A 17,167-nucleotide genomic window follows, 5' to 3' on the forward strand; every position below is an offset into this window, starting at 1 on the left:
TAGTTACATCATAAGACGTACCGGGAACAAACCCGTCAACAGCTGTTACTTCGTGTACAGAATGTCTTTTATAAATAGTGTCTGCCTTAAAAGGGGCCTTTTTTTGTAGCTAGGACATTGTTTACTTAAAGCAGGTGCTCGAACTGACAACCCTCTGATGCGACACAAGATTGGTAATGTCGAACGGTGTTTTGCCGAACTTTTTCAAAGATTCCTTGCATTGTCCTGATGTGATTGGTGGCATGTTGAATGCGATCCATTAATTCCTCTTCGTTTCTAGGTGGTTTGCATCTGGGTGGGTGAACTGGAACCTTGAAAAATCCCCACAGGAAACAGTTCGGTGGCGTGAGGTCTGATGATCGAGGGGCGATGTCCTATGAGCACCTCTGCCAATTATCCGGCCAATGAAGGGTTCGTTTAAATATCTGCACCCAGCACGACTGTTATGTGCGGGTGCCCCATATATGCTACGACCACATGCTAGTCTTATGTCCAGGGGAACTCCTTCCAGGAGGCAGGGTAGAGTTTCTTGCAAAAAGTGGAGGTAATTTGTCCCAGTAAGTCGAGGAGGTAGATGGACTGGACCAATCAGATGGTCACCCACAATGCCTGTCCAAATGTTGAGCGAAAATCATTCCTGGTGTCCATGGGAGTACATGACATGAGGATTTCCCATTGCCCAGTAATGAATGTTTAGTGTGTTGTCAAGGCCTTCCCAATGGAAGATGCACTCATCAATAAACAACACAATGGCGGCGACATTGGGATTTCATGCATCACATCACAGAAATCACCGACAAAGCCCTAGCTTGTGTTCATAGTCTGCCATAGGATTTTGGTTTTGGACAGGGTGGAGAGTAAATGGATACTGGTTGTCATCCCTCAAAACCTCCCAGACTAACTGATGAGTGACCCCCATGTCGTATCCAACCTCTCAAGTACTTTGTCGTAGGTGCTTCCTCGAAGCACTCCAGTAAAGTCTCTTCAAATGCAGCATCTCATCGTGTTCGAGGTCTTCCAGCATCAACATGATACCCCGTTAACGAGCCTGTTTCACCAAGTCGCCAGTGATTTGCTGTAAACATTTGCAGGTGTGTGTGACATCTTGCTGGGTACGGTTCCTCGTACCACCATCGAGCTTCGTGCACATTACTATTTGCTAGTCCAAGAAACAAAAACCATATCTCGTTCTTCAAACGAATACTGTGCTACCATGCTTACTGTATGACTAAATTGCAGGTGACGTGTGTGTGCTCCGAAGCAAAGCTTATGTGCGAATGCCTCTGACGTTAGATTGACACAAACAGAAAGACCTATTCTACACGTGTGCGTATCACATTGGGGCAGTGACAGGGCAAGGGACATTTGTATGTGTGAACCGACAACCATAGCACTGCGTGTCAACCAATGAATGGCAACAGGACAATCCCACGGCCAATTGGAGCGTGTGGTGCCAAGTTTCCGTTGTTAAAAAATTGTGTGTTGTCGACCTACACAACATTAGTAATTTTGGTTCCTACTGGCATCAGCTATCCAGGGTTAAAATTTTGTGACACAATTTTTCTCGACTCTGTAGACAATTGTAGTAGTACAGCACTGACCAAGAATAAGCAATGCAACAGTATTGATTGGGTTTGGTGTACCCATCATTTGATAATGACTCAAGTAGCAGGATGCTGAGATACCGCATGGATGAGGAATAATTGTTAGATGTGATGTCCTCATTAAATTGCTCCAGGTCTGTTGAGATACAGTGAGCATGATAGTAGAAAATATGCCTAAGATACCTGTCCAAGTTGAAAGAGAACATATTGTTTTGGGTACAAGGGAAATGTAATGAAGTAGCATAGGTGTATTAAAGGCAAAAGGAGGGTAGCTGAAAAGTGACTATAACCCAGGAAATAAGTCAGTTATATGATGGAGCTTGTGCATCCCAATATGCTGGACAAGTAATTGTGGATTATTAATTAATTGCATAAAATATTTATATTAGTGTGTAAGATTATTTGTCCGTCGCTGACATAGAAGACCGCAAACCTTCTTTCCTTCACGTCTGGGCAAGTTATGCAGTGACTAGAGTACATGCAAAGCTTACTGGGACAGGGTAAATGCTAGCTACAATGAAGTCTATAATTCAGTTGTAATATTGGCATTTTAATTTGATATCTCCTGCAACTGCCAAAATTTACAAAAAATGCGAATTTCTTTGTCCACCCACACACTCCTGAGAATGGCACATTAACAATTTGCAATTACGCGCCCCTATTACCGGCAGCTGCGTTGATAAATACTCGTCACCTCGCAAGGATAACTACCAGATCAAGAGTATTAGGTAAGTTGTTGGAAGTGGTTCAGCGTTGGTGAATATCTCGCTTCTGAGCACACAAAGAGCTCTAACCACAGAACTCTGCACGGAACACGTGTTGGTGCAGTGCTGCGATACAGACCGTATATCTCCCTTCAAAGATGACGGTCAAGATGCCGTCTCCAAGTCTGTACCACTCGATGGCTGAAGGTGAAGTCCACTCTCTCCACAATTCCATGCGCACGAAAACGTGGCGGAAGAATTCTGTTTCGACCAATGTCGAATGCTCTTTCATCGCCGAAATCCCGCCAACGGCATTTCTGAGATCTACCCAATGATCGAGTAGGTCATAACGCCCCTAGGCAAATGAAATTCCTTCTTCGCCATATGTTGCCCAGCACAGGTGGCTCCGGGTGCCAGGCTATCCCCAAAAGCGCCGTATTGTCCCGCATTTCCGGTGACCGCTACCTGCCGCCCATGGCGGCCCGGTGAGCTATGGCCAGCTGCAGACTTATATTCCACAATTCTTAACTTCCAATACTTTTCACCAACACTTAAAGTTAGCAACTTAATCATGCAGACATGTAGGGGATATTGCTCGAGAGTGCCTCATATTTATCATAATTCAATAGTCATGATCTGATGCCCTTGCCAGTCCCTTTATTATTAATACTAATGTTGATACGATAATGTGTAAGTGCCCATGTCCTGGCACCTTACAAGTGACTAGTTTCAAGCATTTCCATTCATTCTCAACCCATTACCTGGATTTGTAATTTTTCACTGTACAGAATACCTTTCTTTTTACATCAGGTCACTAAAGCAACTATTATTAGACTGTATTAAGATTGTCTTAGTACATTCAAAATTAGATAGGCATCTTTATTTGTTTATACTTAGAAATTTGATAGTTGCCTATGTATACATCTTAAGGTGTCTATCGAAATTTGAGTGTCCCAAGACAATCGCAATATAGTCAAATAATATATGTTTTATTGATCTGACATAAAAGGAAATGCATTATTGACAATGAAACATTACAAATGCAGCTTTTGGGAATGAATGGAAACTTAGTTACTAATGAAATATTATTTGCAATTCTGGCAGAATCTTTAATATTTTACAGATATATTGATTTGCTGATCCTGATACCAACACAATGTTGGTATTGTGTAACTAACTATGAGTTGAGATGTTGAGGTTTATTGTGCAAGTGCTGAGTATTTATGATGATGAAGTGTTAGGGTAATTATGTTGTGTTGTAGGGGATTATGATGTATTAATTGAATTATTGAAGTATTATGAGGAATATGATGAAGTTGGTGTTAGGTATTAATCATCATGAAAATGTAGTGTATTGTGATAGTCATAGAGATAGGGAATTCGAATAATTCCCCAGTCAATATGTCTGAAAATGTGACCACTGCAGTGATACCTCTGACTGCTTCTTTTTGTAAACAATTACCCTTGTTTATGACATAGTGACTAGGCAGCAGGTCATCAACATTGAGAAGTCGGTGCAGGTCAAGAAGCACCTGATTTGCTCTTCAGTGCTAGAAGAGCACCTGGAACTGTTTACCTAGAATAGCACAGTGTGTGGCTCGACGGGAAGTTCATTACTCATGTTGTCTTATTAGTTACACGGAATAAGTGATTTCACAGAAGATACTGCAAACGTAGGTAAGATTAGCGAGGCTACCTTGATGGGATGCGTCCATGATCCCCAGCCCAACGACTGCTGCTTGCTGGACTAAAAAGAAAGGAGTTGACATAAGGTGGAGCAAAGCAGGACCTGTAGAATCCATGTCTGTAAGAGTGTGAACTCAGTGTAAACATAAAAAGTAAAAAGGGGCACCAAAATGTGAAGATTATTTGGGAGTGTTTACTATGAACTTCAGTAGGTGAGTACACAGTATATACAATTGTAAATATATTAATGCTTTTTTTTTTACAGCCAGTTTCTCAAGCAGGAGTCTGGTGGAGCTGATTTTTCCAAGAAGGGAGGAAATATAACGATACAAGATGAGCCCAGTGCCCTAGCCAGGGCACACAACATTTCGCCATAACAGTGGTGTCCTCAGTAATGACCCAGTTTTCAGGGTCAAAAGAGGAAAGGCCTCTGGACCTGATGGGATACCAGTTCAGTTTTACACAGAGTATGCGAAGGAACTTGCCCCCCTTCTTGCAGCGGTGTACCGTAGGTCTCTAGAAGAGCGTAGCGTTCCAAAGGATTGGAAAAGGGCTCAGGTCATCCCCGTTTTCAAGAAGGGACGTCGAACAGATGTGCAGAACTATAGACCTATATCTCTAACGTCGATCAGTTGTAGAATATTGGAATATGTATTGTGTTCGAGTATAATGACTTTTCTGGAGACTAGAAATCTACTCTGTAGGAATCAGCATGGGTTTCGAAAAAGACGGTCATGTGAAACCCAGCTCGCGCTATTCGTCCACGAGACTCGGAGGGCCATAGACACGGGTTCACAGGTAGATGCCGTGTTTCTTGACTTCCGCAAGATACAGTTCCCCACAGTCGTTTAATGAACAAAGTAAGAGCATATGGACTATCAGACCAATTGTGTGACTGGATTGAGGAGTTCCTAGATAACAGGACGCAGCATGTCATTCTCAATGGAGAGAAGTCCTCCGAAGTAAGAGTGATTTCAGGTGTGCCGCAGGGGAGTGTCATAGGACCGTTGCTATTCACAATGTACATAAATGACCTGGTGGATGACATTGGAAGTTCACTGAGGCTTTTTGCAGATGATGCTGTGGTGTATTGAGAGGTTGTAACAATGGAAAATTGTACTGAAATGCAGGAGGATCTGCAGCGAATTGACGCATCCTGCAGGGATTGGCAATTGAATCTCAATGTAGACAAGTGTAATGTGCTGCGAATACACAGAAAGATAGATCCTTTATCATTTAGCTACAAAATAGCAGGTCAGCAACTGGAAACAGTTAATACCATAAATTATCTGGGAGTGCGCATTAGGAGTGATTTAAAATGGAATGATCATATAATGTTGATCGTCGATAAAGCAGATGCCAGACTGAGATTCATTGGAAGAATCCTAAGGAAATGCAATCCGAAAACAAAGGAAGTAGGTTACAGTACGCTTGTTTGCCCACTGCTTGAATACTGCTCAGCAGTGTGGGATCCGTACCAGATAGGGTTGATAGAAGATATAGAGAAGATCCAACGGAGAGCAGCGCGCTTCGTTACAGGATCATTTAGTAATCGCGAAAGCGTTACGGAGATGATAGATAAACTCCAGTGGAAGACTCTGCAGGAGAGACGCTCAGTAGCTCGGTACGGGCTTTTGTTAAAGTTTCGAGAACATACCTTCACCGAAGAGTCAAGCAGTATATTGCTCCCTCCTACGTATATCTCGCGAAGAGACCATGAGGATAAAATCAGAGAGATTAGAGCCCACACAGAGGCATACCGACAATCCTTCTTTGCACGAACAATACGAGACTGGAATAGAATGGAGAACCGATAGAGGTACTCAAGGTACCCTCGGCCACACACCGTCAGGTGGCTTGCGGAGTATGGATGTAGATGTAGATGTAGATGTAGATGTAGTGATCAGGATTCAGGAAGTTAAGAAGGCACTGAAGCATGTGGCAGTACTTGTGTTCCACATTAGTGAGCCCTCTTTGGCCCTATATATAACCTCAGGCTAACCAACCAGGTGATTGGGCTGTGCATCAATGCCTGTCATCTGTTGGTCTCTATCGTGGTGTCCCCAACACTCTCCCGACACAGCTAGCACTGTCGCAACTGGGCTGCAAATTGAAGGCTGCTGCACAACACTCTAGCCATCTGGTTACCCTCACACTGTTGCCTTCCCCATGAGGCTGCCTCATGGTCTGAGGTAAGGACTGAGGTCCTTCCAGCTTCATGCTGCTACCATCAGATGCAGTCGCGGTTCATGGTTCATCACCCTGGCTAAACCACCATCTCCTGCTAGGCTGGCTACCAGCCCATCACCCTCTGGCCACCTGAAGCTGGGACACTGCAACAGCAAGGCTGCTTGCTACCACTAGTCTCTTCAGGATACACTTACAGCAGGGCGCATATGTTCCAGCACGCTGAGTCCATGGTTTAACACCTGTCACCTGCTATCCACTTTCTGCAGGAACGTTGCATTACGATTGTTTATGATGACAGTAAAGAACTTGAGACCACATCAGGCTGCCTACATTGTCTTCACCTCCATCCATCCAATTGAATTTGCACTGCACACACTTGCTGGGTTCATTTCTTGCGCATCTTCTTGATCTGAATCTTTGTTGTTTATAGCTTTCAGGATATAAGTGCTCATCTTCTCATCATTTATGGTGTTAATGTTGCGGCTGGCAAATCTGAATGTTATTCCAAACTACTCTCTAGCTCCAGTTCCTAGTTATAGAACTCCGAATAAAAATCATTGGTCTGTTCATTTGGTCAACTGAGTGGTTGCCAGCTCTGTGTCTCCGACACTCAAGTACAAGAAATAGCTGAGCTGTAAAAATGTATCCTTTCTGTAATTAGACTGACATGTAGCAGCATCCAAGAATATGTCTGGCAATGCAGATCATTGACTTGCTTTGTCGAGTGGCTGAGAATTTTCCTGCTATATTCACTTGCTATTTTCTTTTGTTTGATTGCATATTCTGAATGATTCTCACTTAAGGATATTCCTCCAGTTAGTAAATTTAGGTTTTAGAGGGCAGGAAACTCATTCGAAGGAGAAACTGCAGCTAAGATCATCCTTTATGTTGCAACTTATTCATCTTAGCCATCACTGAGGCAGTGAGAGAGCACTGTTATCATAGTTGTTTGCTAGTTCAGTGGAAACAAGGATACATTGTAAAGTAAAGGTTGTGTTAGCTCTTGGCTCCAATCTTGGTGGAGAACAGACTTTTACCTCTTCCATGACAATTGTGCAAGCAACCAGATCGACAGTCAGTGTGGAAATTGTAAGGGAACCTCTCCCTTGTAAGTCTTCTTGCTGCCTTGATTCAGAACAATGTAGAAGTAAAGATGAGAAACTTTCAGAAATGCACACGTCTTAACATTTATGAGGGTCATCCACAAAGTAAGTTCTGTTTCTATTTCTATCTACGGCAGCGCTATGATCGCAGTTCCGAGCATGTGCTGCAGTTACTCTGACTCAAGGAGAAGACATGTACGCCATTTTCAGATCGCTGCAGCCGACATGTGCTTTGTTGTGTGAAATCAGATCTGAGATTCTTTTTCTAAATGCAAAGAAAGTTACACCAAAGGAAATCCATCGGCAAATTTGTGATAATTACAGACAAAATGCTATGAGTGATTCCATGGTTAGAACATGGGTCAGACTGTTCAATGAAGGACATGATCAAGTACACGATGAAGAACAAAGTGGACGCCTGTTTGTGGTTACTGATGAACTGGTTCACACAGTTGAAGAGAAGATTAAGCACAACCATAAGTTTACACTTACATCTCTTCTTACACCTAAAATCTGTCCTTGGTGGTCAACACATCAACGGTGATGACTGGCTGAAAGAACATGTTACCACATGGTTGAATTCACAGGCGGCAACCTTCTATGAAGAAGGCATACAAAAACTTGTGCCATGCTATGACAAGTGCCGTAAAAATTTCGGAAGCTATGTAGAAAAGTAATTTAACAGTTGTAGATTTTTGTACAATAAATATTTTTTCTGTATCTGTACACGTTTGTTTTATATAACCAAACGGAGCTTACTTTGTGGACATACCTCGTACATTTTTCTGTTTCTTCTGAGGTAATTTTTAGACATGTTTATGAGTAAACAAATGTATTGACTAAATTGTGGCACTGAATAATTTATTAACTGGGTTTCGTTATGTGTCTACTTCTATTGCTACATTTTCATAATTTCGTGGTAGTCATGTAGTGCTACTTCAGTATAACTGTGTACTGCACATAGACATAAATAAGTGCGTAATATCTTGTTAGTTTGACACTATAGCAGTGAATTTGTGTTGTAGACTGTTTGAATTGCATTTTCCTGGTGGTTGTTTAAAAAGGATAGTAGAAGGTAAACATTTGAAGATGCAATATCAAAAGAATAAAGGCACTAAGAGAGGACTTTGAACCAGTTTCCCAAAATCAACAGTGTGCAGGTGGTCGTTGTCTTGCAGTAGCAATACTTGGTGCAGTATTTTTTGTTGTTTTTCTTATACTGCGATAGTAAGGTGTCTCAGTTGTTAACAAATGCCAGCTTTGATGTACGTACCTCTGGAAGTAGTCTATTATATGAGCTCAATTAATTTCAATATAAGTCAATCAGCAACAAGTCCATGTTACTTCGTATACTGGAGTTGGAATGGTTTGGGGGGTTGGATCTTGCACAGTATCCCGAAGGTCTCATATTTGATTATCACATAAGCCACAAATTTCAACATGCACCAGAACAGGTCCTTTATCTCGGGCAAAGCCAAGTAAAAATCTGCAGGCTCCGCCCTTGTTCAGAATCCCATTTGAACACGATGTCTCCCAATACCAACTGGGTTGATGTCAGTTTGAATTAAATCATGACGGAGGCAGAAATTGCAGAAAATGCAAACTCTGAAGGTTACTCACACACAAAATTCAGTTTCTCTACCATAACTGTAAAATATGAAATTAACTCATTTTCGAACAGCTGACTTTGAGAAATTTATTTGTGGCTCTTTAGATCTTGGTTTCTTTCCTTACTATCCAGTTTTTTTCAAGATTACAGAACAAGACCTTGAATGGCTGCAATAATTTATTGGTAGTGTTTGTGATCCTTCAGTATTATTAAAGTTATATAAGCATTTTTCTTTGTTATGGTTAAAATACAGTGAGCAGATCATATAAATTAAAGAAAAGTGTGATAAGTGTAGGCCACGACCGACCAAAGTTTGTGTCTGTTGACCAATGTTGTGTCAGCTGATCAGAGTTTATTTATTATTTTTTTAACTGCCATTTAAAATAATTGTGTGTGTTAATATTAGGTCCAAATATGCTATTTGTGATTACCATTAATTATTTTAATAAAATGTTGATTTTTATATCAGTTAGCTACAGCTGTATGGGTTAACAATAGATTGTACCAGTTTTAGTTGTACATAGTAATTTATGGGAATTATAAAATAGTAGTGTGCTTAAGTTTGTCATTCTCATTTCAGAAATTAGAAAATTTGTATCTCTTTTACTTGAGCTCTCTGGATTTGCTATTAATAAAGTTAATAACCAGTGTAACCTGAAACTCAAAGGATTATTTTTCTTCGGTTAAAGTTATAGCTATTGATTCAACACAGATCCAGGACACTGGTAGGTTATTGTATTCATTTTATCTGTAGTGAAAATTGACAGTAGTTACATCACAGCTAGCTTACATTTCTCTTACATTCAAATCAGTAGTTCAGTTCCTGCATCTACCATAAGTGTTGAAGGCCAGTGGAGACTACAATTATAATGAAATCTTCACTTCTGAAAACCATGAGGTACGCATCAGACAAACAGTTGTCACCTCCTTAGCACCTTACAGAGCCAACGCCCAGAAACTGTCATGCCGAAGGTTGGAAAGTGGTTGGAGTATGTGGCCTCTTCTCATTCATAACAGAGAGTATAAAGCAGGATCCCACTTGTCTGTCCCACCAACAAATAAGGGGTGTCAGTGCTGGTCCAGCTGGTTGGTGGCTTTCATTTTAGTTACACATTTGACAGTCATATCCACAGGAGAAATTTTTCTTAAGCATAGTGCAACTATGAGGATTATATTTAGACATAAACTGATTCACATCTAGAGATAAAATCATGTAAATACTGACAAAGAATTATGCTTACAGGTTTTTTGTTGGCACCTTAGAGATTTTCTGATCGACAGTATCCTTACTCTGATCTGATCAGTGTGACAGGAACTGTATTTGCTAGCTATTGCTGCCCATCATCTGTTTCACAGAATTCCATGTATTCTCATATATCAGAAACGTCTGACTACCACATTTGAAATGTGGCCTCTTAAGCCTTATTCATATCTCCATTCACTGAAACCTCGGAGACAGTGTAGAAGAGCATATGTTTATCATGAAGAGCTTAAAACACTGTGTGAGAAATAAAATCAGTCAGTAAATCCTTTTACGAGCTTCACGACATGTCCTATAGAAATGCGCACCTGACATAGTCGGTTATGTTCATAGATGAGTATTTTCCTTCCACATTTTATGTTTGAAGAATGTGGACGTTTTTGTTAATTGTTTCTGCTTAAATTTGTTTCTTTGTTTGCTCCTGACTTCAGCGTGTAATTTTTTGTTGCATGTCAGAGTCCTTAGGGACACGTGAATCGACAGTATGTTGGGGGCACTGTTTTTCCCTGCCCGTTATAGTATAAAAAACAGTAAAGCTCCCAGTTTAGCGTAACAAAAGGTCTAAGAGTTTTGCAAATTCTCTCCCCAACTATACACTGAAAGTAGTTATAATACTTGTGACAATCTTCACATGCTGTTTTATAAAGACCAATGTGACTGATCATGACTTTGTGCCCTATGGGTCATTCACCCCAAAAAGTTCTTCATCTGATTCCTGGATTTTTACTTACACACACACACACACACACACACACACACACACACACACACACACACAATATCCTTACTGTTAGTGGGAGGATTTGTTTTATTAAAAAATGGTTGGTAAATATACCTGCTGTTATCCTAGCCCAGCCATTTCCCACAGCTAGTCTGTTGGCCTGACGATATTTCTTTCCATTGAAAGTGGAATAGTTGCCGGAGAAGGTGAGTTTGAGTAACTCTCCAGTGCACTGGTTTTTTTGTGGCACGTAAATTATTTTTAATAACTTGCAATGTTCATCAAATGTCAGTACTTGAATTTAAATTCACAACATAGAGGAGAGTGAGAAATGCACTGTTGACAATATCGAGTTTTTTTTTTATGTCTTTAGAAAACATCCATTAGTTTTAATGCATACTGTTAACAGAGTGTGAATGCATCTTTAATTTCAAATAGATCACTTTGTTTTTCATACTGTCTGGGCTTTCTTTAATTGCTTTATGTAAAGCTGATGGCTCTGTCTTTCTAACAGATTTTAATTTTGGCATAGATTTTTCAGTACTTAAGAGTTCATAACAGTAATTTTGGTGATGTGATTCTTGAGTTTCTCCCGGCGTATTTGATAATCAAAATATCCACGGGTATGCTGCCGGTCTATAGTGTCCAACGGGCCCGTTGGACACTATAGACCGGCAGCATACCCGTGGATATTTTGAGTAATTTTGGTCTTTCCCTATTTGTTAAATAAAATGTTATACTGAGTATCTTATTTTTGAGGTTCATCTACATCTAAATCTACATGATTACTCTGCAATTCACATTTAAGTGCTTGGCAGAGGGTTCATCGAACCACAAGCATACTATCTCTCTACCATTCCACTCCCGAACAGCGCGCACGGGAAAAACGAACACCTAAACCTTTCTGTTCGAGCTCTGATTTCTCTTATTTTATTTTGATGTTTATTCCTACCTATGTAGTATGGGCTCAACAAAATATTTTCGCATTCGGAAGAGAAAGTTGGTGACTGAAATTTCGTATATAGATCTCGCCACGACGAAAAACGTCTTTGCTTTAATGACTTCCATCCCAACTCGCGTATCATATCTGCCATGATATAAGATATTTGTTAGAAGATACTACAATCATGCCCAAAGTGTGCTTCAGAGGAAGTAGTGTATCTGGAAATTTATTTTCTTGAAGATATTCAGTGAAACCACAAATTGCTTCTCTTTCATTGAAGGGAGATTTACAGGCTAACTTCCTAATTTTGGCTTCATTGAATGACATGTGCTTCCCAGGATTTCCTGGCACATACTTGGAATCTAAAATCTTTGCACATTCAGGCAAATGATCATCTCCTTGAAGCAAACTCTCTCCAACAGATTCTTTCAGAATTTTATAAAAATCAGATGAACTAATTACAGGACTGTGTATTTCATTTTTTTGGAGTTAAATCCTTTTGAACTTAGTGGACTCTTCACTTTGGAGAGAGATACTGTAGTATGGACAAGGATTTTCAATTCTTCCTTCAAAAATTTGGAATGTATTTGTTATCCTCATGTGTGCTTCATACAAGTCAATATTTCTCTCTTGTAAAACCAGACTTAGTTGACTAACTTCTTTGAGAACATCGCACATAAGGCCCAAATAAAGAATAAACTCACATGATGTTATTTTACTCAAAAGACTCTCATAAAGATAGGGATATGTTTCACTCTCTTACTGACTCCTTTTGCCTCTTCACAGTGATGTATGAGGGCTTCAAAATCTTCCCATTCTGCAGAAATGGTGCTAACGCTAGCTGCAACCCAGGAGTCCTTAAAATCCTGCCAATTTTAAGAAGTTGAAGCTCTAGAATCGCTGCATAATCTTGTAGTTTCCAGCATTATTAGGTGAATCATGATAAATCACGTGAAGTTTTTTCATAAAACTCTGGAAGCAGTACACTCCTGTCACACTGTTCACTGTGCCACTAACAGACAATAATTCAAGGCCCTGGTTAGCACAGTTGCAGAAAATAGTACTGGGAAACTTATCGTGTATTTACTGTTTCACATCATTATGCACTCCATATAGCACAGCAGCACCATCATAAATTACAGACAATAAATACTCCTTTAAGTAATTTTTCAGTGAGCCCAAAATCTTCAAGATGAATAATTGAAGAATTTAGAATTCCTTTTGCATAGGAAAAACTACACAAATAATCACAATGAGTGTGGATCTGTGGCTTGCTGATTCATCAGGACACTTAGTTCTTGGACTTCACCATGTTGTGTATTAATGTTTTTTCTCATTTCATTTACAATGTGGCTTACATTGTTATCGCAAAAATGTACAGAATGGAGAATATTTCACACGTCTACACCATTAAGTTCTTGTAAATTTATTGCATCCTCAAAATTTCTTCGCAACTTTATCAGTTTGAAAACTATTTTCTGTTACTTCATTATTACGAGACAAAGTATTTAAGAAAACTTTATCCAATATTTTATTTTGCCCATCAGACTTTTTTATTTTTTATTTTTTTAATTTTTTAATTTTTTTTTATTTTTTTTATTTGCATACTGAATGCCCGCACTCTCCTTGCTATCTTTTTTCTCAGTGGCATTAATTGCTGCTTCTGCAACTCTCTAAAATGATTAATTTTACCATTAGCCACTCCACTGAATTTTTCATTCCCATCCATTTATTGGCAGCTAGGCCTCAGACATGAGGGGAACAGTGTACAGACCAACATTTTATTCTTGACATACAGCCACTCATTTCTCTCACAAGAGTCATTTTCTGCAATAGTATCTGGACACCCTCAAAAACATATGTTTTTCATATTAGGTGCATTGTGCTACCATCTTAGTCATTAGACATCGTGAGAAAGCAGAATGGGGCGCTCTGCAGAACTCACGGACTTCGAACATGGTCAGGTGATAGGGTGTCACTTGTGTCATACGTCTGTATGCAAGATTTCCACACTCCTAAACATCCATAGATCAATTGTTTCGGATGTTATAGTGAAGTGGAAGCGTGAAAGGACACATACAGCACAAAAGCGTGCAGGCAGACCTCGTCTGTTGACTGACAGAGACTGCCAACATTAGAAGAGGGTCGTAATGTGTAATAGGCAGACATCTATCCAGACCATCACACAGGAATTCCAAACTACATCAGGATCCACTGCAAGCACTATGACAGTTAGGCGGGAGGTGAGAAAATTTGGATTTCATAGTTGAACAGCTGCTCATAAGCCACACATCATGCCGGTAAATGCCAAATGACACCTTGTTTTGGTGTAAGGAGCGTAAACATTGGATGATTGAACAGTGGAAAAATGTTGTGTGGAGTGATGAATTACGGTACACAATGTGGCGATCTGATGGCAGGATGTGGGTATGGCGAATGTCCAGTGAACGTCATCTGCCAGCGTAAACAGTAAAATTCGGAGGCAGTGGTGTTATGGTGTGGTTGTGTTTTTCATGGAGGGGGCTTGCACCCCCTTGTTTTGTGTGGCACTATCACAACACAGGCTTACATTGATGTTTGAAGCACCTTCTTGCTTCCCACTGTTGAAGAGCAATTCTGGGATGGTGATTACATCTTTCAACACAATGGAGCACCTGTTCATAACGCACAGCCTGTGGCAGAGTGGTTACACGACTATAACATCCCCGTAAAGGTCTGGCCTGCACAGAGGCCTTACCTGAAACCTATAGAACAACTTTAGGATGGTTTGTAATGCTGACTTCATGCCTGGCCTCACTGACCAACATTGATACCTCTCCTCAGTGCAGCACTCCGTGAGGAATGGGTTGCCATTCCCCAAAAATCCTTCCAGCACCTGATTGAACGTATGCCTGCGAGAGTGGAAGCTGTCGTCAAGGCTAAGTGTGGGCCAACACCATATTGAATTTCAGCATTACCATTGGAGGGCGCCACGAACTTGAAAGTCATTTTCAGCCGGGTATCTGGTTACTTTTGATCACAAAGTGTATCTATTTTACTCATTTTGAAAAATGGTTGAACTGATCTAAGCTAGACTGACTCAAAACTGATGTGAACATATCTGAAATGCTTGCTTGTAACACTGATAAACAAGGGAACCGAGTGCAGTTTCTGATGCCAACTTATGAAACAAAAGTGTGTGGTGCCAATTCAAACTGAAAATTTCATTTTCAAAGACACTGCAGTCTGCCAGGATATTTATAATACATGTTGTTCTAAATAAATTAAACTCCTTTTAAAAAGCTAGAAAATAGATGCCGGTACTCTGTTACACCGGAAAAAAAGTGATGCTCCTGCATAAAATTAAAAAAAAATTATGGTTTCTTAATGTACAAAATAGGACTCTAATTTTTAAAAATTTTTTTATAGTAGCTGTGTGTTAATTTTGTCTAGATTTTTTAAGAGTGATCATTATCGAACCATTATCTACAGTATGTTCGTCTCGGTTTAATTGTGTGATTGATGTGGTAAAATTAATTTCATCAGCTTCAAATAAGAAAACATTTCCTATCCGTGTGAGATTCCACATACTACAAAAATTATATGTGCTGTTAAGTGAGAATGTGGTCTTTAACAAATGTTAATTTTTTTTTCTTTGCAGGTAGCAAAACACCAAAAAGAGATGGATCAACGCAGAAAATGCCAAAAAATAAGATCTTACCACAGTCGGCTGGGTCATTACGGAAAGGAAAACTACAGTCTGTGAAAAGTTGTGTTAAAGAGTATCTGAACTCTACCCAACCTCCACTGTTTTCAAATGTGAGAAATAGAAATGGTTATGGAATACATCAGAAAGTATTACGTTCCCCAATGAATGCGAAGAAGGTATCTAATGTATGAACTTGTCAGTTTTCAATCTTGATTCAGTTTACAGTAAATGCTAGATGAATTGTATCTTATTCACGAATAGGTTCCTGTACATCTTCGTATGTTCAAAATTTGCTTTACATACATACATACATACATACATACACACTGAGCAAAGATAACACTTTCTTGCATCAGAAAGCAATTCATGAATGCCTGTAGCTGTGAGTTGAATGTTCATGCCTTCTTCATGTCAGTATTGAATATGCTTAGCTTTAATAAAGACCTATTTGTGACTTCTGTAAGAAATACTTTTGGATGATTTATACACACACACTCTCACTCATTCACTCACTCACTCTCTCTCTCTCTCTCTCTCTCTCTCTCTCTCTCTCTCTCTCTCTCTCTCTCTCTCTGGGTGGTGGTCAAAGCTGTTGTTTCACAAAGGAGTGAAAATGCTGTTAGGCTGTTGTCAGTATGCCCAACTGTTTGAGATGTCTACAATAGGCTCTAGAGTGGAGAATTGACTTCTGTGCAAGAAACATTTTCTTTCCTCAATGAGGAGTTACCCAGAACTTCTAAGTATTTTAATTTAAGAAGTTAGAATATTTTGTTGCATTAATAGATTTACAGAGGATAGGCAAAATAATGTGAACAGTGATAATAACAGGATGATGTTTGACGGTCAACAACACAGGTAAGGCACGTGTCGAGCTGGACTGTGCGTGTTCAGTACGGACTAGGCATCAGTACAGGTTGTGTACGAGTAGTGCACAGTTCGCATTTGCATTCAGAGGCCGAGGCCGACGCGCATTGAAAGACCTAACAGAGTTCCGAAGAGTGCAGATTGTGGGGGCCTGATGAGCTGGAGCATCAGCAAACATGACAGCCAACTTACTGAATGTTTCAAGAGCGATTGTTTCAACAGTGATTACGGCCTACACAAAATATCGAAAGACTTCATCGTGTATACACAATAGTGGGCACAAATCAAAACTAAATGACAGATATCGTTGTACACTAACACGAATTGTGTCAAAACAATACAAATCTACGGCAGCTAAAGTGACTGCAGAGATCAATACCTATCTTCGAGACCCCCTATCTATCGGCACTGTCCAACAAGAACTCCATAAAGCGAATATTCATGGACAAGCTGCTATACCGAACCATTAGTGACAACAACCAATGCAAAGAAGTGTATAACATGGTGTCAGGTGCATAAATCCTGGACGTCTGATCGGTAGAAACCCATCATGTGGTCGGACAAGTCAACATTTTCGTTATTTCCAGCATCGTGTTCAGTTTATGTGTGGTGAATGCCAAAATAAACCTGCAATCGTGATTGCTCGATTCCAACAGGTAAGCATGGAGTGGAATTGAGGTGGTGCGGGCAGTCATTTCATGATACTCTGATTTTCCCATCATTACTGTCAAAAGCTGTGTTACAGCCAACGATTACGTGAACATTTTAGGTGATCAGGTGCACGCCATGATTCA

The 17,167-nt window shown here is 40.0% G+C and overlaps 1 protein-coding gene across 3 annotated transcripts in view; it reads left to right on the plus strand.

Moving 5' to 3' along the window:
- The window catches only part of LOC126184521 (uncharacterized), a 245,265-nt gene that overhangs the window by 180,296 nt on the left and 47,802 nt on the right, over window positions 1-17,167 (plus strand). For all 3 annotated transcript variants that reach the window (XM_049926920.1, XM_049926918.1, XM_049926921.1), the window contains one exon: window positions 15,462-15,685. In XM_049926920.1, coding sequence (XP_049782877.1) covers window positions 15,462-15,685 — 224 coding nt within the window. The remainder of the gene's footprint in view (window positions 1-15,461; window positions 15,686-17,167) is intronic.

This window comes from Schistocerca cancellata, chromosome 4 (genome assembly GCF_023864275.1).
Source record: "Schistocerca cancellata isolate TAMUIC-IGC-003103 chromosome 4, iqSchCanc2.1, whole genome shotgun sequence".
Taxonomy (NCBI): domain Eukaryota; kingdom Metazoa; phylum Arthropoda; class Insecta; order Orthoptera; family Acrididae; genus Schistocerca; species Schistocerca cancellata.